This window comes from Chelonia mydas, chromosome 18, assembly GCF_015237465.2.
Source record: "Chelonia mydas isolate rCheMyd1 chromosome 18, rCheMyd1.pri.v2, whole genome shotgun sequence".
Classification (NCBI taxonomy): domain Eukaryota; kingdom Metazoa; phylum Chordata; order Testudines; family Cheloniidae; genus Chelonia; species Chelonia mydas.
Genome location: NC_051258.2, coordinates 18941747 through 18964527, shown reverse-complemented (window position 1 = coordinate 18964527; position 22781 = coordinate 18941747). Strand labels below are relative to the sequence as shown.

At 44.7% G+C, this 22781-nt stretch overlaps 1 protein-coding gene and 1 long non-coding RNA gene across 3 annotated transcripts in view; both read right to left on the bottom strand.

Moving 5' to 3' along the window:
- PRDM16 (PR/SET domain 16) overlaps positions 1–15067 on the bottom strand; it is a 458571-nt gene extending 443504 nt beyond the window's left edge. The window contains exon 1 of one of the 2 annotated variants that reach the window (XM_043531722.1): positions 14576–15067. In XM_043531722.1, the coding sequence (XP_043387657.1) occupies positions 14576–14711 (136 nt within the window). In that variant the 5' untranslated portion in view covers positions 14712–15067. The remainder of the gene's footprint in view (positions 1–14575) is intronic. The other variant, XM_043531723.1, reaches the window with a different exon arrangement.
- On the bottom strand, positions 2657–4411 carry LOC122463258. The gene is made up of 2 exons (XR_006286442.1): positions 4298–4411; positions 2657–3535 (listed from the first exon to the last, which is right to left on the bottom strand). It is a non-coding gene; the product is annotated as an uncharacterized LOC122463258 (long non-coding RNA).
- Positions 15068–22781: the final 7714 nt, after the last annotated feature.

The window sequence follows — 22781 nt, the reverse complement described above, 5'->3', positions numbered from 1 at the left end:
CTGAGAGCCAGGAGGACATAATGAGGAGTCAGCTCCGTGGATCGTGTGCAAATTGTGTCCGTTTCCTTTCTTCCCAGTATAAACAAAGCGGGGCCGATTGATGAAGACGGAACAGGGCAACCTTCTTTCGCCCTATATTGATACCCGGCTACCGCAATTAACGTTGCTGCATACCGAGTGAGTCACCTCCGGGGCCATGTCTGTGTCCCCCGTGCTAACGGTGGCCGCAGCGGAGTTAGCTGGATAATTATTAGCCATTAATTGAGTTCAGGACCTTTTATGGCTGTGGGAAATGAGGCGTCTGACCACTAATTCCAAGAAGGGTCCGCACACAGCCAAGAGCTATGAAAAGTCATCCAGGGCTGGCTGGGCCCAGCCTCACACAATCCCCCAGAGGGGGCAGAAAGACATTAACGGGGGGGAGGGGGGGGAAATCAGTAGGTGAACAGGATAGAAACTTTAAACGGATAAAGATTTATTTCAGGACTTTGGGGCGGAGTCCCCACGCTAGTGCCCAGGAAGCCGAGAGAGGCACCTGACTGGAACAGCTTGTCTTGAGGCAAGAAAAGAAACACAAGAAAGTTAAATAAAATAAAGTGCACATTAAGTGAAAGGCTATGCAGGCGCACAGACTCACCCTGAGCTGGGGGGGTGTTTTCCAGTTAGTGGGCTGAGGAATGTAGATCAGACCAGGAGGGAGCCCATATTTCTGGGGACACCCCCCCCCCTTCTCTTCATTTGAAGATACAGATAGCCCCAGGGCTGGCTCAGTCACTGGGGAAAGTGAAAGGCAAAGGGATAATGCTCGGGTTGGAATCTCACTTTGCAAAAATTGCATCTGTGATTACCCTGACCCCCGCGCTCCGGGAAACCTGTTCCACATTTAAAGGAACTTGCAAGTTTCAAATCTGCGCCAGGATCTGCAAAAAATAAAATTACCCCCCCCCCCCCCCCCCCACACACACACACACAAACGCCCAACCCCACAGAAGTCACTCAAATCAGTCCAGGCGCCCATTGCAAGAATCAATCCGAATTATATTGTTACATAAACGGAGACTGCCTTCTTTAAGCGAAGAGCAGTTGCCTTCGGGAGCGGGGAACGGAGCCTGGCTCGCAGAGCGGGGTTGCATTAGCCTGCAGGGCACGGAGCAGCCCCCAGAACAGCGGCATCATTCGGGGAGACCCTCCGAGGGGAAGCGGTGCAGTGGGAAGCAAGAGGCGGATGAAAGTTCGTTTCAGCTCCAGTGACAGCAGGGCGGGCTAAAGGAAGCAGACCCGCAGCGAGCTCCGTGTCCCAGTCTCGCACTGGGGGTAGCAAAGAACAACCCCCCAAACCAGCAACCACCCCCCTAGGGAAGCAGCTGGCGGGTGAGTCCAGCTCAGGAGGAGGTTCAGATGCGGGAGGGCGCAGGAGGTTCTGCCTTTTGGGTTCCTACCTAAATAAACCGAGACCGACTAGGAAAAGGTGACAGGGATGCTGCTGTCCCCCCTCCCCCGCCCCCCCAGCGCTGGAATGTGGCAGGCAGGAGTGGCCCGTCTCACCCAGGAAGGGTAAGGCCAGCACACGGAACTGCCTGTGTCATTCGACTCCCTATAGACGGCACAGGGCTGAGCACAGCATGGATCCGCTCTCTAACGTTCAAGGGGATCCGCACTTCAGCCCTAGAATCGGAGAAGTGGGCTACAGGGGTTGAAGACAAGAGCTGCATGGCTCCAAGCGTTCAGATTTGCTTGGTTGAATGGGGAAAGGGGAGACGGAGCAGACACCCAGCACGAATCCATATTGCAGAACGTGGGAGCGTCTCCTCTAGATTCACTTTGTTATGTATCCTTAACTTCACGTTTCCACCTTCCAATTAAAGTTGACCAAAATTGCCCAAAGCCTTATTTGCATGCAAGGGACTCTGTTCAAAGATGCTAACGTATTGTCTCCTCTTAGAACTTAACATTTCCCTCTTCAGTTCTCACTTGAAAGAAGTTTCAGAACAGTATTCACAGACTGTCCAAACGAACAAAACCTTCCCCTTTGCTAGGAAGAGAAATCCGGTGTATTCAATCAAGGGGGGGGGGCATATTCTCAGAAGTCTGCAGATTTTTTAAAAGGCTGCATTGTTCTTGCCTTTTCCTGAAAACTGATTTTTAAAGCACAAGCTCGCACGCCTGCAAAAAAAAGGGGGGGGGATTAAAATTAAAATAAAACATCGCCTATTTCTTTTTGTGCAGTTTAGACTCTTAGAATTACTTTTCTGCAGGAGCTTTCCGAGCACAGCCTTTCCGGAGACATAATTATCAACTTTAACAGAAGCAAACAAGGACGGGGGGGGGGGAGACCCAGGACTTTCCCAAATGCTCTTTTCTTTGATTTTCATTATTTCAGCTCAGGATGATAGCTTAGGACTGTCGAAAGAGCCTGACTTCTTCCAAGTCCCACCTGAAAAACGTTTGGGTGCCAATTATGTAGTGATCATCTGCAGGCAAAGAGCAGCTGGATGTTGATTATTTCTATGCTCAGGGAGATTCTAACCGCATCTTTGTTAAAACAAAACAAAACAAACCCTCACACACCCGCAATCCTTCCTGTGCACTCCACATTTGTTTAAAAGGCAAAGGGGCCTCTCCTCTCTTTTTTTTTTTTTTTTTTTTTGTTTTGTTCCTAAAAGGAAGATCCAAGCCAAGCAAACTGAGAAAGTTGAACTCCTTTCTGGCTGCCTCTTGGGAAGGCGAGAAGTGCAAAAAGCCAGTGGCCACCCATTTCTGATTAACTCCTGTTCTTATAAAGGTGGATAATGGAAACAAACAGGGAGCTGATGGGACACGAACATATTTTATTCATTTAGGACACAAAGCAGCTTTTTGATAGATAAACTCCCTTTCACATTCAAGGTAGTTAAGGGCATAATTCAATGGGGGAGGCGGGAGGGGAAAACTTATGGAGTGCGAGGTGATTTTGCAGTGGTCTTTCATTCACCGGTGGGGGTGCCTGATATACACAGGAGCGAGCAGGGAGAGAAATACGGACCGCAGGCTAACACCTAGCAAGCGGCGTGTGGGCGGGGTGGCGACAAACGGGGTCTTTGGCTTGGAGAACACCTCCCAGGAACCCCGATCACATGCCTGGGGAGCTTGGCCTCATCCAGATAGCCCTGTGTCCCCACCTCACCATGGCACACGGGCAAAGGCGGGTACCCAGCTATTGAGCACTGACCCGGGTTGGCTGCTTCTCCTGCTTCGCTGAGTCCAAACCCCTAGGCAAGGATTCCTGCACTGGCACTGCGGGGTCTAGCTCCGTCTGGCCCTAATGGAAAACGCTCTGCAAAATCCCATAGTAGAGACGAAGCCGACACATGACCCGCTGTTCATCAAGACTGAGGGATTGCGTCTACACAGGCTCGCTGAATCGTCCCGCCGCACAGCGAGAATTCTCCGCTCATGTGTATGGGCTGGCTCAGAAAACCCTACGGGACGGTTAGTTTCGATTCCAGTCCAAGGGAGTTTTCCTTAAAGGCTCTTGGTCATTGCCATGGCTCTGGGTCTGGAGGAGGGAAGGGCTGTAGATTACCCCGGTGACTAGCTTTAAAAAGACAGTTGTCAATAACGTGCAAGTCAGGAGACTCATGATTCTTGCCCCCCCCCCCCCCGCCACCCTGTGGTTGCTGCCCTCTGACCCCCTTTTGGTGGGTGTTGGGGGGGGGGTTCCCTCTTAAAATATGTCTGTCCAGGTCTTGGTCGCTAACCCCCCTCGGGGAAAGAATCCCAAGAACCAAAGGGCGCACGAAGCTGCCATGGGGAGGGGGCACACCTGCATTTCTGGTGCGGGGGCGCCTCTCTCCTTCCCCACCCACCAGGGCAAAGGCAGGAGCGGCACGAAGCCCGGCGCGCCTCGGTCCTTGCTCCGGCGCACCTTGGCGGCGTTGCCACGGAAGATGGCAGCAGGATTCTGCGAGAACAGAGGCCAGAGCGCGCAGATGGGGCAGCCCCCGTGTGCCCTGAGCCCAGCCCCTCTGCTGGTCTGAGCCCAAAGCACGAACGCGCCCCCTCTCCCCCCCAGAGCTTGGGCTGGAAGCCCCAGTGACACGGCGAGCAAGGCGCGTTTAGACGTCGAGCTAGCTAACTCGATGTACCGCACGCCCCTGGTCCCTTTGGCCGTGAAGACGCAGGGGTGGCAGCGTGCGGGGTACCTCCCCCTAACTGTGTCAGCGGGTTACGGGGCGGTGGGTTGATTCTTCCCGGTCAAAGTTACTCACAGACACCGATTCGGGTTAAACCAAAGCTACAGCCCCGCTACGCGTCCCACCTGTATTGACTACAGAGGTCCCTTTGGAGACGGAGCTAGGGGGAGATCCTGGCTAGTCGCCTCCCCGCCGGCGGGTCAATCGCTCCTGCGCCCAGCCCTGTCTGTCTCCCGCGTCCCCAACCGACACTCTCCCTCTGCTAAAATCAGGCCAGAAGTCTCGCTTTACTGGCCAACAAATACCTAATCCAATAGGAAGGAAACAATAAGAGCCCCGCTCTGCCAAGCCAGCTACAAAAGTGCAGAAACCAGGAAAGCCCTGGAGCCAAACCACTCTGGATGTGACCTTAAGAAGATGCAATCAATCATGCTCTGCTCGGGGGACACCTCGGGGAGACCTGCCCTGCTCGCGGAAACCCAGGCCGGGACGGGAGCCTTTTAACCCTTTTTGTGCCCCAGCTAAGTTCAGTAAACTCCCTCCTCCCGCCATCATACAATTCGCTACGAAGATGATGAGAAAGGGCTGGGGTGAGCAATGTCCTCTGTGCACTCTAGAAGTTAGGTAACAGCTTTAATTCCAAGAGGGTTTGGCTTGGCTCGGGGTAAGGCAGACACCGCATGCCTAGGTAGCTGGATATAAACAGACGTGTGGATAGGAGGCCCTGCTTAGCAGAGGAGAACTCAGACATGCTGGAGCCCTAGAGTGTATGTCCTACAGCTGTTTTAGGTGGTGGGGACCTGCACCCCTGAAATAGAAAAGGATTCACTGGAAAAGGGAGCCTGTTTACGCAGCCCTTAGACCTGGTGGTTGTTCTGTTCCACCACATCACCCTAAATCTGCACCCTTTTTGACTCCTGCCCTGCAGCTGACTTGTGTCACTGCTGGGACAAAAGGGAGCCAGGACAGCCATTCAAAGGAAGCTGATGCTACAAGCATGGTTGCCCGTTGCTACAAAGACAAACCTGCAGCTTCCACCGTCTGCCTCCTTTCTCCCAGGCCACTTCCTGCTGGGCTCAAGATGTTAGTATTAGTAAACATTTATAACAGAAGGACAGCCAAAAGCCCCAGTTGGGTCAGGGCCCATCATAGTAGGTCCACACCCATAATGAAACTCAGGGTCTGTCTCACTGGAACTGCTGTGCCCTCTGGCGGAGTTTGTCTGTTGGGCACAGGTAATCCACCTCCCCCAGGGGCAGTAGCTAGATCAATGGAATAATTCTTCCCTCTACCTAGCTCTATCTATGCTGGGGTTTAGGTTGGCAGAGCTTTCTCTCTCTCAGGGGTGTGGATTAGGCGACATGGAAGCTCCCACTGTACACCAGGCCACAGGCCCCATCTCAGAGAGATGGCAATTTAAATAGACAAGGGACAGGGCCGGAGGATAAATGACTTACCCAAGTACACTCAGCAGAGCCAGGACTAGAACCCATGTCTCCCGATTTACCGGGACCTATCCCATGGGACCTTAGCGCCTCCTAATCCAGACCTGCTGGATAGAGCTCATCCCTTCCCCCAACAACAGCCTCTGTCTATTATTTTTCAATAATCACCCCTTGAAAGCAGAGTCTAAAGGAGCAGGACAACAGCAAGACCCTAGTCTGAGTTTCCCTTTGTGTTCAGATCCAAAATCCTGTCCAATGCATTTAGCTGGCAGAGTCATTCATAATTACCCACCTGACTGGGAACCTTCTCTGAACATTCTGGTGCCCTACTCCTCTCTGTACGGGCTACCTCTGCAGCCTGGTAAGGGACATACACCCCCTGAGCACACTAGAGCCCCAAACCAGCCTGATGTTTAATTTCCTAAGAAACAGCAATGGAGAGAGATTTATTGCAAATCTCACCTATTTTCTTCCACCTTTGAAGGAACCTCTCTGGCTCACAACACCGCTGCCAGCAACATTTCACATCCGTCCCTAAAACCAGGAAAACCTTCAAATAAAAACCACACAAATACAACACAACACACCACGCTCCTGTCCTGGAGTGGACAGAGAATAGCTGGAGCTGGGAAAGTACTTAGAAGCATTTCTCAAGTGGCCAACACAGTTTGCATCTTGCCCAAGTCCAGGAAAAATCATCAGAACCCAAAAGAACTCATCCAACCATACGAAAAATCTAATCCACTTAGATGCAGGAATGCATGAAAAACTGTCCTAGCAAATAACATTAAGAACACACGTTACTATGCAATAGACTTGACTTCTCTGAGAGGGAAATTGCATCCAGGAAGAAGACGCCAAGTTCATACCTACTGTAAGAAAACCCACCAAAGTCAATGGGGTTACACCAGTGATGAATTTGGTTTGCTCCATTTCCCCCATCCAATACATTGCCATCCAGTGTACTCCAAAGCCGTTCGTGGGCTGCATGGAGGAGTTGGCAGTATAAGAGGAAAAAGCATACATTTTTCTAAGTGAAAGTATTTTGTACAACTCATTGAAAAAAAAAAAATCTCCCCCTCCACCACCACCAGCACAAAAAATAATTGTGGCCTTGCTACCTCGATTGTTTGTAAAGGCTGAGTGATCATTCATTCATTATTCCAGATTTTGTGATTTGGGTAGTTTGAAATCTCAGCACACAAATGATCAGTGTAATAGAGAGATAAGAGCCCATTGCTACGAGAACCCCAGTCTGTGATATCCAAAATCAAGTTTCATACACCCCTTCTCCCTCTCAATATATGGGCACACATATTGGCAATTAGAGCACTGGTTTTCAACCAGGGATACGCGTACCCTTGGAGGTACACAGAGATCTTCCAGGGGGTACATCAACTTGTCTAGATATTTGCCTAGTTTTACAGCAGGCTACATAAAAAGCATGAGCAAAGTCAGTACAAACTAAAATTTCATGCAGACAATGACTTGTTTATACTGCTCTATATACTATACACTGAAATGTAAGTACAATATTTATATTCCAATTGATATATTTTATAATTATATGGTAAAAATGAGAAAGTCAGCAATTTGTCAGTAATAGTGAGCTGTGACACTTTTGAACTTTTACATCTGCGTTTGTGAGCAAGTAATTTTTAAGTGAGGTGGAACTTGGGGTATGCAAGACAAATCAGACTCCTGAAAGGGGTAGACTCCTGGAAAGGTTGAGAGCCACTGAATTAGAGGACCTATCCAGATTTCCCCTTCTCCAGAAAGCATATCAACCATTTACAAAATAAGATCACCAGACTGTTTTATTTGACTAAGGATTTGCTTCACAAATTATCTACCCTGAGAGCTAATGGCAACTCCCCAGGGGGGAAATATCATGCTGCAGTTTTGTTAGCAGAGCAGAGGGGCAGAGTCAGTGAGACACTTACTCTGAGGCAGTTAAAGTAAAACTGCACTGAGAAAAATGGTTGCAAAATTAATTGCAAAAAACTGCAGTACACCCGGTGTGTGGAAAATTTTGGGAAAAAATTAAAAAAAAAAAATAACCCCAACCTATTACCTTTTTCCAACCTGCTCTTTCCACAAGTAATGCCTCTGCACTTCCTTATCCAGGACCTGTTCCATTTATAAGCTATTGGCCAATCTTGCACACACTTTCTCTCTGGCTTCACCTTCCCTCCACATTGAAGTTAAGGGAGGAGACCAGGCTCTTTGGCGTAGCCCCTGTAGGTATGTCTACACTGTAATAGAACACCTGCCGCTGGCCCGTGACAGCTGACTCAGGCTTGCAGGGCAATAAAACTGCAGTGTAGATGTATGGGCTTGGGCTAGAACCTGGGCTCTGGGATCCTCCCACTTCATGGGATCTCAGAAGACAGGCTCCAGCCTGAGCCCGAAAGTCTACACTGCAATTCTATAGCCTCACAGCCTGAGCCCGACCAGCCCGAGTCAGTTGACAGAGGCCAGCCATGGGTGTTTGTCGCAGTGTAGACATATCCTGCGTGTTTTGTGAAGCATTGGGTAGGCTTGGAAGGATTAGATTTTTGTCAGTAAATGTCAATTTCACTGTATACACACAAAACTACCAAAAAAATTTCGACTGATAATCATCTACATTTGCAGATGGCCAAAGAAAGAAAAACGCTGCTTGAGGGCTACTTTGAGTGACATTTACTTGGTATATTTGGACGTGATGTTGACAATTTGTGTTTTAATGGTTATAAAGATTTAAAGTTTTGAATCTCAGTGTCTTCTGTCATTCCCTGATCCCCCCCTCCATTGCATAATTTCACAACTGTGAAAACTTAAACAAAGCATAAAACCCCATAATTTTACACCACTGTGAAAATTAAAATTGATAAAATAAAAAACAAAATAAAATAAATAAAATATATTAAAAATAAACAGTGATCTGTCCATCAAAAATTATAAAACAAATATGGAATCCTCCAAGCCTATCTATACATCATAAAAGCACCTTCTGTTCCTTCAGATCTTGTGTAGGAAACTAATGATTTTACAACCAATGTTATTGAAAGTAAAAATGAACCCAACATCTAAATTAAAACACAGTTTCACTGAACAATAGTGTTTACTAGACTTTTTAAAAGAAGAAGTTTGCTAGATTAATATACTTAGGCATGAAGCAAACCCCAATAAATTGCTATCCAGTGAAGGGGCATTAAATTAACTTTATCCTCGTCCTATTGATTGGAAGCCTCTCCAATCAAACTTCCCTGAACCAGCTTACTGTGCATTCCTGGCAGCCTTTGCTGAATTCAGGAAGGAATTAAGTACCCATCAGCCTACCTCAAAGGGATACTTTTGGGTAATATACTGCATGCATAATGACTGTAGGGGGAAAAAGGTTCCATGTGTACCTGCCCAGGGTCCACTGAGCACTTTTCTCCTTATACACACATACACACACACACCCCAAAAATAAATAACCGATTTTGTTGATCTAGGGCTAAAACCCACTTTTCTTGCATACCCAGCATGCCCACTAAACTTCTAGATGCACACGGAAAACAGGATCAGACCCCTACTTTATAGAGGACTGTTCATTTATGTCAGTTCCAACATATATAACTTAGCCACTGCAAAGCAATGACTTATTACCAACCCCAACAAAGGTAGACACACATGTGCAAGCAGGCCTACCGGAAATCCATTATCTTCAGGGGGTTTATTTTTGCACTTACAGAATCAGCATTTTTTTACCCCTCTCTCTTTCCCCACCCCACATATTTAAAACAACAAGAACAGAAAGGAAGGACATTTGCTGAGGACTAACGATTGATTGAGAGGAGCTGGTCTCAGTGGCCACTCAAGGGCCCCAGATGGCATTATTCCCCAGGAAATGCTCTGAGGCCATGACATCGTTTCTCTGCACTGCAAATAGAAAGAAGCCCATAAGTACACATGTTTTTGTTTTGTTTTATTAAAAGCGTGTGATGTACTTTCTAGTCAGTCTGCACATTTCTAGACAACTGACACCCTGTACGTTAGCCAGGTTGCTTGAGCCATCTGCTGCAATTCCTGCTCTTGATTTTTATAATGTCACCTGTTCTATCAGAACATTTTCCACAAGAAGCCAATACAAAAATCTCTCTCTCTCGTGCAGCCCTGCTGGCAGAAACATGCTTAAAGCTGGGGTTGGGATTTGGTTTTGAAATACGCATACAAGTCTGATGGTGATGATCTGCTTGAGAGGGCAATCACAGGAAAGCTAAGTCAGAGAAACAAGTGTTGCAATAAGAAAAGGAGTACTTGTGGCACCTTAAGCTTCATCGGATGAAGTGAGCTGTAGCTCACGAAAGCTTATGCTCAAATAAATTGGTTAGTCTCTAAGGTGCCACAAGTACTCCTTTTCTTATTGCGAATACAGACTAACACGGCTGTTACTCTGAAAAGTGTTGCAATGAGCTCTGAAGATACTGAGGTCTATGGTCACTCTCACTTCACCTGCCACTGAGTTCCACAATCTCTGTCCTGCTTCTGTGGAAGTCCCACCTCCCCTGTTTGTTGACAGTTTCATTTTTCCAGTGGAGAGAAGCTCTCATGTGAGGTTATTGTCATAGAAGGAGGGGACTGTCTCAGGTAGCAAGACCCAGTGCCATGCAAATCTTTGGAAATCAGTACAGTGACTTGGAACTTGACTTTGTTCAATGGGGAACCAGTGCAGGGAGCATCAATTAAAATCCATTCAATGAACAGTGGGTACACCCAATTTTTGCAAGTCCTGCTTCTAAAATACTTTAATTTGTTTGTTTGCTATGTTAAATTCATTTACCATATTTGGCTGAAACATAAGCTTTGAGATCTACTGATTAAAAGGGCTATATAAGAGCTAGGTATTATTACTACCTAGAACCTCAGTGTAATAAAAATAAAACAAAACATAGTGCTTATACACAACTTTCCATTTTCAAAGCAAATTCGCTACCTAGCTGGTTGACGTTCACAAGTATTATGCCCCCTTTAAAGACAGGCCAACAGTAGCAGAGCCGTTAAGTGAATTGCCAAAGGAGAGAGGCAGGGTGGGATCAGACCCAAGGGTTCCTGTTGCTTGGGGCACACTAACTGTACATTAAATGGTGAATATTAGAAATACATTGTCACATGTAAAAGGCCCCTTCAGATTCCTTGTCCATGGTGTTGAACACTCCTTTGGCTATCAGATTAAAAAATAATGCTTACATAAAATGTTCCAAGATTCAGCTACATGAAGCCTTTAAGAGAACAGTGCCAATAACACTGTTTCCTCGTACATACTCCTGAGCCTTCTCTTACCTTCAGTCCGGGTTCAGTACCCCAGAACAGATACACCTTCCGTAGCTCATCTACCACTAAGTTGCAGTTCTGCTCGTTTATTATGAAATGAGATGGGACAATAGTTTCATTCCTCAAAAAGTATAAAATTAAATAGAGTGAACTGAGAACTTTCTTTAGAAATAATTGAATGAGATTACCCATCAAGTGATTTTAAATGGCTTTCTTCAGAGTGGCTGTCTTCTCTCTTTAGGAAATAAGTTCCTGTGAATGAGAGGCTCACTCACTTTCCGTCATCTGGGTGCATTACAGCGAGTGGGACAGTGCTCAGTCATTAGGGGGGATGTATTTTCTATAACATGATTACTAGCTGCTTTGTCACTCTGCTCTTAAGCAACCTAGAATGTCAACCAATTAAAGATCATGAAAGGGCTTGATGTTTTCAAGGAAATCAGAACCTTAATCAATTTTTTTGTCATAAAGCTCAGCAGAATGAGCCGTTCTGGCAGTGAAGTATGTTATTCTGCAAGCATATTGACCACCAAATGCTGTCTGGCAGGGCACAATTAAAGTGTAGAGAATGACTGCAAAATAATAAACCTAAATCAAGTCACAATCGGGGGGGGGGGGGGAGTGGGGGAGAGGAGAATGACCAGTATCTGCTATTATTTCTTTAAAAAAAGAACTCAGAACGGATGCTCCATTTGTGACACTTTGTATAATAGTTACTGTAGTGAGAGTCCCGGCAGGAAAGCACTCTGCATTTCTGTGTTATAATCATCTGGGCTTCACCTCGGCCTTTAATTTTTACAGCTGGACCAGTTTATCACGGCCTACCTTTCACTAAAAAGGGAAAACTATCACTTTAAGCAAAACCATTCAAGACTCTGTATCTGAACATAAATAAATCAAACAAAACAAGATTTATGTTCCCAGTGATGTCATTCACTCAAGCTCTGCCTGTTCCCCAAGCAAACCAACACTCAATATTTTCCCTCTTCTCTACTTATGCCTACATAAACTAATGCTAAAATTGCATAGTTTCTCATCACACAGGTCATTACACATTCATATTTCTCACCATCTTTTTCTAGATACTTCCTCCCCCTCACAAGCCAGGAACACGTATCCCCTACTATAAAATCCCAAACCTATGTGTGTTGGTGATGATCAAAAACTGTCAACTCTTAGGACCTGATACTGAAGACACGTGAGCAACTCCAAGCATGCGAACTGTCTCATTGACTCAATGAAATTACTCATGTAAGCGTTTGCTCCTTAAAAAGGTCCTATTCTGCAAGCTGAATCAAGCATATACGAAGGTCGTCATTTTAGCCAAAACACCCTGGATTGAACCAGGATCTTCAGAGCTAGTATAAGCCACTATAGACTGAGTTAAAGCAGTATAGTAGAGGGCCGTAACAACTCATATCCTCTGTGGATTGGCACAGAGGGGGACGTGTAACACAAATTCCCCAGTGCGTTCTACGTACATAGTGCTACAAAGATTGTCGACTGAATGGACAAAATCAGTATTTTAGAACTCTCCCTTAAACGGCGAGTGAAAAAAACAGGTCACATACATTTGAAACAATACGGTTTCTGAAGGTTGGGGGGAAAATGTTAAACATTTTTTATGAGGGGAACAAAATTACAAAGCTAGCTTTAAATCTTGAAATCTCTCATGCCCCGATCTATAAATAAAAATTATTGGGATTTTCTTTTGTGCTAAATTTAAAGAGAAGTCTCTTTTCCAAGAAGAGTTTTCTTTAAAACAAGCAATAGCCCAGAAGGAATTTAATGATGGCATTTCCAACAAGCAGCATGAATGAATTAAACAATAAATGCAATGAGAAAGCAGCTGTATTATTTTTAATAGGAGCAGATGCGTTTGTAGTCGGCTGTATGTTATTCCCAAAGAAGAACACAATTCCCTAGCAATATTCAGTCAGATTTCAGGGATGGTTTCCTTCCACTTTTATACTCGAAGCTCATGGGTTCTGGTGGGTAGTGGAATTTGTCCTCAAGTGAAGCACTGAAACACTGGTAAGGAACAAGCAGAAATTCTAAAGAGGTCTCTCCTTCCCTGGTTCATGCTAAACCCACTCTCCAGCTCTTTTCATTATGCCACATGAGAGAAACATTTGTCAACTGTTTGATTAAGTCAAATTGAATCTAACATCAGGACACAGCAGACTGAACTCAGCTGTTTGGGTTAATTCAACTATGCTACTTTGCACCACACTAAACTCTTATGTGACATCTATATCCAGATATCAGCCAATGTCTTACCCCTCCTCCACTTTCAAAATATACTCAGCAATCTGGCAAGACCTAGAAATGGCCAAGCCTCAAAATAGTCAGTTCAGATCAACATAAAATGTCTGGGCGTTTATCTGCACAAACTGCTTGGTCTGGGAAATTTTATAACACGATCATGGGGTTTATAGCCTAGCCCATGACACTTTTCAGGAGTAGTGGTGATAGCCCTGGTGCCTTGGCCAAACAGCAGTTTGGATAATTATGTTCTTTGAAGTTGTCCTCTTAACTTCCCATCAAACTGTTACGTAGTTGCATGCTTGCCACATTCCACCCCAGAGTTGGCTGCATTTCAATTGTAGCAGCTGACAGTGGTACCTTCTAAAAGTTAAGGTTTCCTAAACCACTTTCTATATTAGCTCTCTATTTTCATATGCTTACATTTCAGGGTCTTAAACTTTCTGTCCTTTATCTCCTCCCAGAGCTGAATTTTTTGGGAGAAAATCTGAGTGAAAACAAATAAGTTGTTATTGAGTTATGGGAGAGTGGAGGAAAAAATCCACACTTTTCCCCTGTAGACTGGCAGGGCACAGAGAAGGGGTACTGAAAAGTTAGGGTACTTGTGTACTCTGCAGTGATTTTAGTGGTCAAGCACTCTCTTATCATACACAAGGGGTCTGTATCCCTCTCAGGAGATAGGTATGAACCTATGATATTTTGATCCACAGGAGATGGTTAAAGCATGGTGGAAGGTTTTTTAATACAGAGCAAGTTTGCCAGTCTGCTTTGTGGCAAGGAGACATCTACTGAGGGAATAAATGACTCTGACTCGATAGACCCTTTAATCTGCAGTTATTACACAATCTAACTAGTTATCAATGGTTCAGAGGTTCAACACGCCCCATCAGGTGGGACTGACACAGCAAATTAGGTCACAATAAGAAGGGATAAGGTAGCACAGAGAGTAAATCAGGAAGTACTTTGTGGCCATACAACATTCCTGAGTCCATCTACAAAGCCTCTATCCTGCCCATGTATTCTTGAACCCCCATTTTTGCTGTGATGCTTACACTGAATTTCACTGACTTGCATAATAAACTATTCTTCCTTTCCCCTAACCTCTATCTGCTTGTCCTTCTGTTGGGAGGTTGTGTGCTCTTCAGGGTAGGGACTACCTCTCTTCCTGGATGGCTGCAAAGTGGGAACTACTCTAAATAAAGGGAAGCATAATCAGGATAACATTTAAAAAGCCCAGACAGCATTAACAGATCAGATGAAATAACCTGGCAATGAAACATGAACAAATTGGCACGCACATACAAACATATGGGGGCCTAGCAAGGTTGGATAGAAGTGCTCTACATTGTCCAGTGCTCCAACCAAAAAAAAAAGGGTAGATTTGTTACTCACAGCCACTGTCCTCATCAGCTCTTTTTGTCATCCATGTAGGCACGTTGACGTTTCTCCTGGAGGATGGAGTTGCTGCACTAGATCCCCACAACGACAACTTCAAGGAGGGGGCGAGACCAAAGGACCTCGAAGCCATAAGAGATACTGCAGCGTGAAGCTTTTTGAACGATTTCACCTCCAGTCCCACGGCAGGGTGCACCCTTTGTGGTGGAATGGTAATGGCACCACAGCAGGGGTTTCATTTAAATACACTGGCACTTGCTGACAACAGTTACTAAAGGAAGCATAGTCCTAGAACTGTAATACCGATGCACCACTATTTTGGTTTAGATTTTACTTCCACACACATTGGGCAGATGCATTTAACAAGGATGTACTTTGTGCTTTGTCGGGGGCAGGGGCACAGCCTGCTCCCATTATTGCCAAGGAGTCCCAAGGTCATTGCTTCAAAATAGTTCAACTCGGCACAATAGAGAAACATGCTAACAAGTCTACCAGGCTTGTGATTCAACACAGACAGACTAGATTCAACCTTCTCAAACAAAAGCAAACTGCTTCCTTTTGGTGCTGCTCTATATATGCCTATATCATTGGTTAATTGAAATAGGTGCTCTCATTTATGAAGCTGAGCATAGCCAGGTGGGCCTAATTTATCTGGCTGCACCGGCTATTCCCCCTTAAAATATTGTAACATTGCTGCAAATAGTGTAAATGGAAAGTGATGTATATAGCAGAAAGATTGATGCAATTAGACTCTGGCACCCTGCAACAGAGTGAATTCTCAGTGAGCCACAGACTGGATATGCAACAGGCACAGGTGACTGGGAAGGCTGTGATGGCAGTTTTGTGTCTATAATGAGTTCCCTTAGGGGCGTATCAATAATCGCACAGGGGTGAGAGAAAATTGCAACCACAAATGTCTTTTCTAAGCACATTTTTCTGACCAAACGTATTTTTAATCCACAGTGTCTGACTAGCCTGGAAGTACTAACTGGGAAATGTGCATTCTTTAAGGCAAATGAAATACAATACATTTCAAAGAAGTATGCAAAAAAAAATATGTCAAGAAAATTAGAACCACGTCAGCTCTACCATTGTGGCCTAAGGTGAGCAGAGAAATCACTAGTATCGGGTATGTTCTCAGCATTTGAGATGGGGTTTAGCCCCAGAAAAAGTTCCAGTTTGGAATCCTGAATTTACAAAGCAGTTTCAAATGCACATGTTCTTCAACTTTACTTCCTTTCAAAGCTGCTGTGCAATTTTGCTGTGTGCTGTGAAATAGCTACCACATTCCACCAGAGAGCTGGTTGCATTTCGGGGGCGGGGAGGAGGATTGCTTTATGTTCAGTAGACCTGATTGAAAATTGCTTTGTTGAAACATATTTTTGATGAAGCATGACTTTTTGGCCCAAACATTTTTTCAAAAACATTCCAGTTTTTCAGTCCATAACCAAAAGATTTTTGATGTTTGGTAAAAACGATCAGGTTTCAAAAAACAAAAAAAAACTGCTAGTTTTGAATTTTCCGTGAAAAAACTGATGTTGAGGGGGTGGTTTGGGAACTTTTCCCCCCAAAAAAATTCCCGTGGAAAGAAATATTGGCATTTTTCAACCAGTTCTGATATTCAGGTCCTGTTCCTGCAATAGACTGTGGGAGGTGCTGTCTCTAACATAAACATAGAGTAATATGTATATTGAAAATAAATAAAACTCTACTAAAACAAGACACTCCACTGTACATGCTTCCCCCTCTGAGCCCAGGATGAAGAACAAACAACACATGGTAGATGTCAGTAATATTGCTTGAAGCACTGCTAGAAGGTGCCCAGATACTACGGTGATGAGAGCTGTACAAGATAGTATATAGAATAGAATAGAATAGGGTGCATCCGATATGAAATCAATGGGTCCTAAGCCTGTGTGCAGTCAATTACAGGATCAGGGTCCCAGTTCATAAAGTACTTTGGGGACCCTTCCTGATGAAAGGCACTCTGAACGTAAATGATTATTCTACAGAGCAAACCCTATGACAATTCCAGGCGAGGTGCTCAGCTGCTGCCTAATGCCCTTTGACTCCCACACGGTATCTCCTGTATGTTTCACTGTCCGGGGGGGCTGCTCAGGAAATGGCACTTCTGATAGTCAGAGATATTGGCAAACCTGGCTCAGATAGGACAATCTTTATTATACTACTGAGTGAAAAGACGGATGTCCCAGAGGTATGTTCTCCTTCATGGAACATGGGTGACATGTCTAATTTAAGGATTCCCTGATTTCCCCGACCCTGCGTACTAAATAACTGCTAACATTATTTTTATATCTCCTCACACGAGCACTGGCAATATGCAAAACACAAATAATAGATTTACTTTGGGCTGTTGGCAGCTCTGTTCCCAGAGCAGAGTGGATATTTTAAAATCTACTGCAAAAACCAAACCCAACCAAACCACTTTCCTCCAAAAATGTGATGTATAGGATGTGACATAATGGTGCAAAAACTTCTGACAAAGGCAGGTATTATCAATTGCTCTGTTGCACTTTGCGGTGGTGGGTATTTTAATGCTGTATACTCTGCTTAGAACAGACGTGGGGAGAACAGACAATCACACATAGGGGATTAGAAAGAACAAAACCATTTTCTAACCAGAAAACATATTAAATTCAGTAGATTTTTCGCTACTTGGAACAGACAGAAACCTTTGTGATAATGGACGCTTTCTGGGAGCTTATGAGCCTTTCTAGCGCTCTGATGCAGGAGAGGAGGAGCAACAGTAAAGAGTTGGTAGGTATGTACCGTAGAGGGATGAAAGGCTACAGAGAATTGTTTGCCTTCCACAAAACAATTTCACAGGTTCTGAGTGTTTCATTGGGCCTTGGCCCAGCTGAACAGATTAATGTTTCTGATGTAAATGAGTTTTTTTCCCCTTCTGTCTTTACACAGGCTTACGAACATACACTTGCAGCACTTTGCTATAATTTTGTTCATTTCTGATTGCACCAGTTCCAGTTTATCCCATGCAAATAGACACTGGTTACAATAGCAAAGTACTGCTCAAGGGTTAGCTCCTGTGGTTGTGACTTCTTGCCCAAACCTGAAGGTTAGGGACAATGAAAGAAGTTTACTTGGTGTGGAGGGCCAGTACAAAGCCAATCCACAACTTCAGTCTTATTTAAACTTTATAGTGAGGGTTTAAGTGGGACTTGAGTGCAAAGTCCTTGTGCAGGGCTGAATTCCCTTCACTGTGAACAACTGAAAGCATTCTTCTTACTAGGGCCAACTGGAAATTTTCCATCCAAGATGTTTTTTTTGAGAAAATTGGGTTTTGGAAGCAACAATTTTTTCACAAAAAAAGTGTCCAGTTTCTGCAGAAAATTTTAATTGAAAAACTGAAAACCCAAAGCCATTTTTTAATTTTCAGCTGAAAATTTTTGGTTCTTTGTCAAATGTGATCCCCCCCCCCCCATTTTCATCAACATTTTCTGTGGAAGAAGTCCCCATTTCCTGACTAACTCTTGTCTTGAACCCCGGATAATTTTTTCCTGCCTCTTCCCCTTTTGCTTTACTTTCCCATTGGATTTCCCTTTCCTACATGTACACCCAGCCTGGACCTGTGAGGTGCTGAGCATCCTCAACAAACAGTGGGCGGAGGGACAAAAACTCATCTCCCACCCTTTGCCTGTGGAGAAAAAGCAGCTTTAGAATCTCACTAGGGCTCCAGAATCTGCACATCTCCTGGCCAGGCTGCTCTGCCCCTTCTCCAGCCAGTCCTCCTGGTCTCTGGGCTACATTAGCTGGTGTTAGGCTCCCTGCTCCAACAGAGTGGGGGTTGTGGACAGCTGCCCCTAATCCTTGCTAGCCAGGCAGACTTTCCATCATGCAGGGTCCAGAGGTTGGCTCCTGCTGGTGCCTATAAAATTAATCTTGCCTTTTATCTTCAATGAAAGTTTCCAGTAAGAGGCAGAAGGATGGCCTTGGGATTAAGGCACTGGACTGGGACTCAGATCAAGGTCTCACAGGGAGTGTATGGCAGAATGCAGAATTGACCCCAGATCTCCTATCTGTGCACCAGTTCCCCATTTTTTGTCTGTCTTGTTCATGTAGACTTTGGGCTTTTTGAAGAAGAGACTCTCTCTTGCTGGGTGTTTGCGCGCTGTCTAGAACAGAGGGACACTGATTTTAGCTGGAGCCGTAAGTGCTGCCATAATACAAAATAATAATTATTAATAATGGGGCATCCAGCACCCTTCCAAATTGAGCTCTAATTAACAATGAAGCCTCTCAGCTCTACTATTGTGGAAGGCTATTGTGAATATTGGTCACCTTCTTTCACAGATGGAGAAACTGATGTATAGACAGGTTAAGTGACTTTCCAAAGGCCAAATAATGACTCATTGGGACAGTGGGGAAAAGAACACAGGACAGAATTCTAGCTTCTTGTCCTATATTTGAACTACAATCACCTTTGTGTCCTGATGTCGCTCATCTAATGGCCCATTGCAGACCATGCACCATGGCACAGAAGGTGTCCTGTCGCTGAACTGTTAATAGAGTCTATTTGCCTACAAATAAATACGTAAATAAATAAATAAATGATTAAATACAGTGAAATCGATCTGTGGTGCACTTCATTTCATTTTTATATCAGGAGTTTCACATAGTTTGTTTACTGTATACTGGCACCTCCAGAAGTCCGGCCTTTAGGGGAATGCATACAGAAAAGCGGTTTCGGAGGTTGCTTCTTTTGCAATTAATTGGAGCAGATCCTATCTGAGCAATGATCGTCATGGCACCTTCCATCCAAAGAAGTCATTCTGCAGTCACTAAAAGGAACACACACACACACACACACACAAACACACACCAGTCCCTGCACTGACACCTGCACAAGGGTAAGAATGAATAAGGCCCAATAAATCCTGCCACAACAAAACCATTTAGAAAAATCCACTTATCTGGACTCAGGGCACAGGAAACCAGCCTTGGCACGATTGTTTAAAAATTCCAGTTGCCCCGCATTAGAAAGTTCTGACTTTTTCTTTTCTTTTTGAGAAGTGGAATTTTCAGTGCAGTGGCCACCGCCTGCACTGGCAGCCAGGCCTTGGAATAACTCATTCTGTAAGTTAGACCGCTGCAGAATTCCGGTGTGGCGTGATACTGACAGTACTTTCTTTTTTCTTTTCTGTTCTTAATGAAATCTTTCCATATTATTAATGGCCAGGGTGGTTCTATATAGTGTGTTCCTTCCAGAATTTTCTTGTTTGCTGTAGTCTTCAAATTTTCCAGTTCATTTCCTATTTTCCTGCTCTAAAACCATTGCCAAAAAATGCCTGAAGCACTCTTTGGTACTTGAACTGAAGAAAAAAAATCCAAGCAGCAGACGTTTGGTCCAGATTTTGTAGATCATTAGCAATATAACTATCCAGAAGAAGAGCGTCACTTTAATTATCCACAGCCAGTTCTCTATGAAGGATATTTATTTGACTACCTAGGGCATGTCTCAAATTGCATTCCAGTCACTAGAAATATTTAAGGAGATTTGTGCAACTATATTGGAGAGCCCATCTGCAATTAATTGTCCGGGAACATACAGCCAGAATCAGATTTTGGATACTCCATTTAGGCAATCAGGTTCCTTTAGAAATGAAATGATGGGTTGATGCCTATGTACTGTAAATAGTGGTAGCTAATACAGCCAGTGAAGAAACAGATACCCAAGAAAGGGTTTCTCATCCAGGAGGCAGAATATTAGAAATAAAAGTGGCAGTGAAATCCCCCATGGAAAGAATTATTTTGGTTTCATGTAATTTCTCATCAGAAAAACTGGAAACTTTACAAACTCCACTGATATTAGAGCTCGGATGTGAGCTGGTGCCAACTGGAGCAGGTTAGAAATTCGGGAATTCCTCATGACATTCTAGTGAAAAAAGATTATGAGGCAATTTAATGAAATATTGGTGGTTTTAATCCACATATGTGGCTTCCGGGAAAAAAATCCCACCCATTTGGTTGCTTATGACATGTACACAGTTCTTCATGTATAAACTGAAAATAAAACTAACATGCATAAATCAAACCAGTGGAACTAGCTTCAGTGCTGAACATTTCAGAGCACATTTTTATGGAAGGCTCTTTAGTTCATTAAGTAAGATTATTTAATTTGGGGAGAGCTAATTACATATATGGGCCGGATCCTGTGCTCCTTATTCAGATTAAAACTCTTACTGATTTCAGCGGCCTTCAGGCCCCAATCCTGAAATTGACTCGGTGAGCGGGCTGACCCCTGCATCTCCATGGAGCCTTGTTGGCTTCCGTGGGACTTCATGCAATGTAGGTATCTGCCTGACAATAACAAGTTACAGGACTGGGGACTCTGTGCGGAGCGGAAGATTGGGGCCAAAAGCCAGAGGTATATTAGCCGCTGAATTGGAATGGTCTCAGCCAGGCATGCTGGGACATACTCACACTGATTTAGGCAATTCCCTGCACTCCATGCTATCTGGGTTCCTGATTTGTATAGACTGCTAACTCCTTCCTCCCACCGGAGGGCAAGTAGTCCCATCAGCTCATGGGGCACCATTTGTCCTCCTCCCACTGAGCAAGGTGTTCACGATCTGGCCCTGGCAAGATGGAACTTGAACCAAAGTCTCCAGCTAGTTGCCAACCACTGGACCATCCTCCTCTGGTTTTGACATCACAGTTCATCCATCCCAGAATACAGCTATCATCTCATCAGCTGGAACCATCTGTTGAGAGCTGATATAAGAGCTGCACAACAAGAAGTTCCTGGTCTACAAAGTCCAGGAACTATGCTCCATATTCCTGAGTGCCATTTACTAACACTTTATCCATTAATTAACTATTTATCTACATACAGATATAGAGCACTCCTGTAACAGATTCTGATCTCAGCTATATCAGTGTAAATCTAGCGTAATCCAAAGAATGGAATGGATTTACACTGGTGTAACTGAGATCAGAATCTGACCTACTATCTGTGGATAAAAAAAAAATCACACCTGTAACTGACATTACTATATCAGCAAAAGTTTCTAGAGCAAGACCTGGCCTGAGACACTGTTATTAGTCAGAGTTGTGTTTGATCTAAAATGTTTCAAGAACCAGAGTGAGAGAAAAGTTTGAGCACCATAGATTTCCCCCTTACTCTTGGTGAGAGAGATTCATTGCAAAAACAAGCAGTAAATTCTCAAGTTCTGCAAGTGTGCAGCACCGAGGGCCAGACAAATTAAGACTGATGTTCTAAACTTTTGGATAGCGAGGAAGTGGTTTCATGTGGCAAGCCATGTGAAGGCTTCAGGACATCCTCCCTTCTCAGACACCGGAATAAAGCAGATAGCAAAATGAGACAATACCAAATCCAAGCTGATTCTGATGGGTGGGGAGAAAACCTGCTGGAATTCCTGGGGCCCACAGATGGACACCCCCTGGTCGGCTGACTTCCCAAGTCAGATTCACACTGCTCAGCACATTCCCATTATGTGAGCCTTAAAAAATATGAAATAAAGAAAGTGCGGCCAAGTGTTACAGAGACAGAAAAAGGATTTATCAGGGAGCCTCGCAAAAGGGAGAGACGTGTCCCCATGTTACTGTTTGCGTTTGCAGAAACCACAGCCACAGAAATATCAGACAGAAAAAACGAGGAGCCTTTTAGGAAGGTTTAGATAGCGTCTAATCTCAATTCAGCAACCGTATCATTCTGCAGCCCCAGACAATTCCATTGCTCCCGCAGGCAGGAACCCGCTCTCCTTGTTGCTAAAACCCACCACAGACTCTCTCCAGCTGACCGTACTAACCTCCTGTCTCCTTATCCCCTTGTCTACTCACCTAGCAATGGTCTCTTCTCGCCCACTCTACCCACTCTTGCCACTCTTAGCACAAGAGACTTCTCCTTTGCAGTTTGTGTCATCTGGATCCCCTGCCTCCTCCCTATTCTAACACGGCTAAGTGCTGCCATGCTGGACAGTTCTTTGGCATGTAGGAGTGTGCAAAACCCATGCGTGAGACCTGCCTCTTTGCACAGCAGAGCCATACCAGTTCCTCTCCCTCTTTCTATGCTGTTCTCCTTCGGAACGGAGTCTGGGCCCCAGTGGGTTGATTGTTACAGCCTTTACTATTGCAGTGAGCTAATTCTGTTTCCTACACATGAACTAAGCTGGGGATCAAAAGCGTAATTCAGGAAGAAAAACGC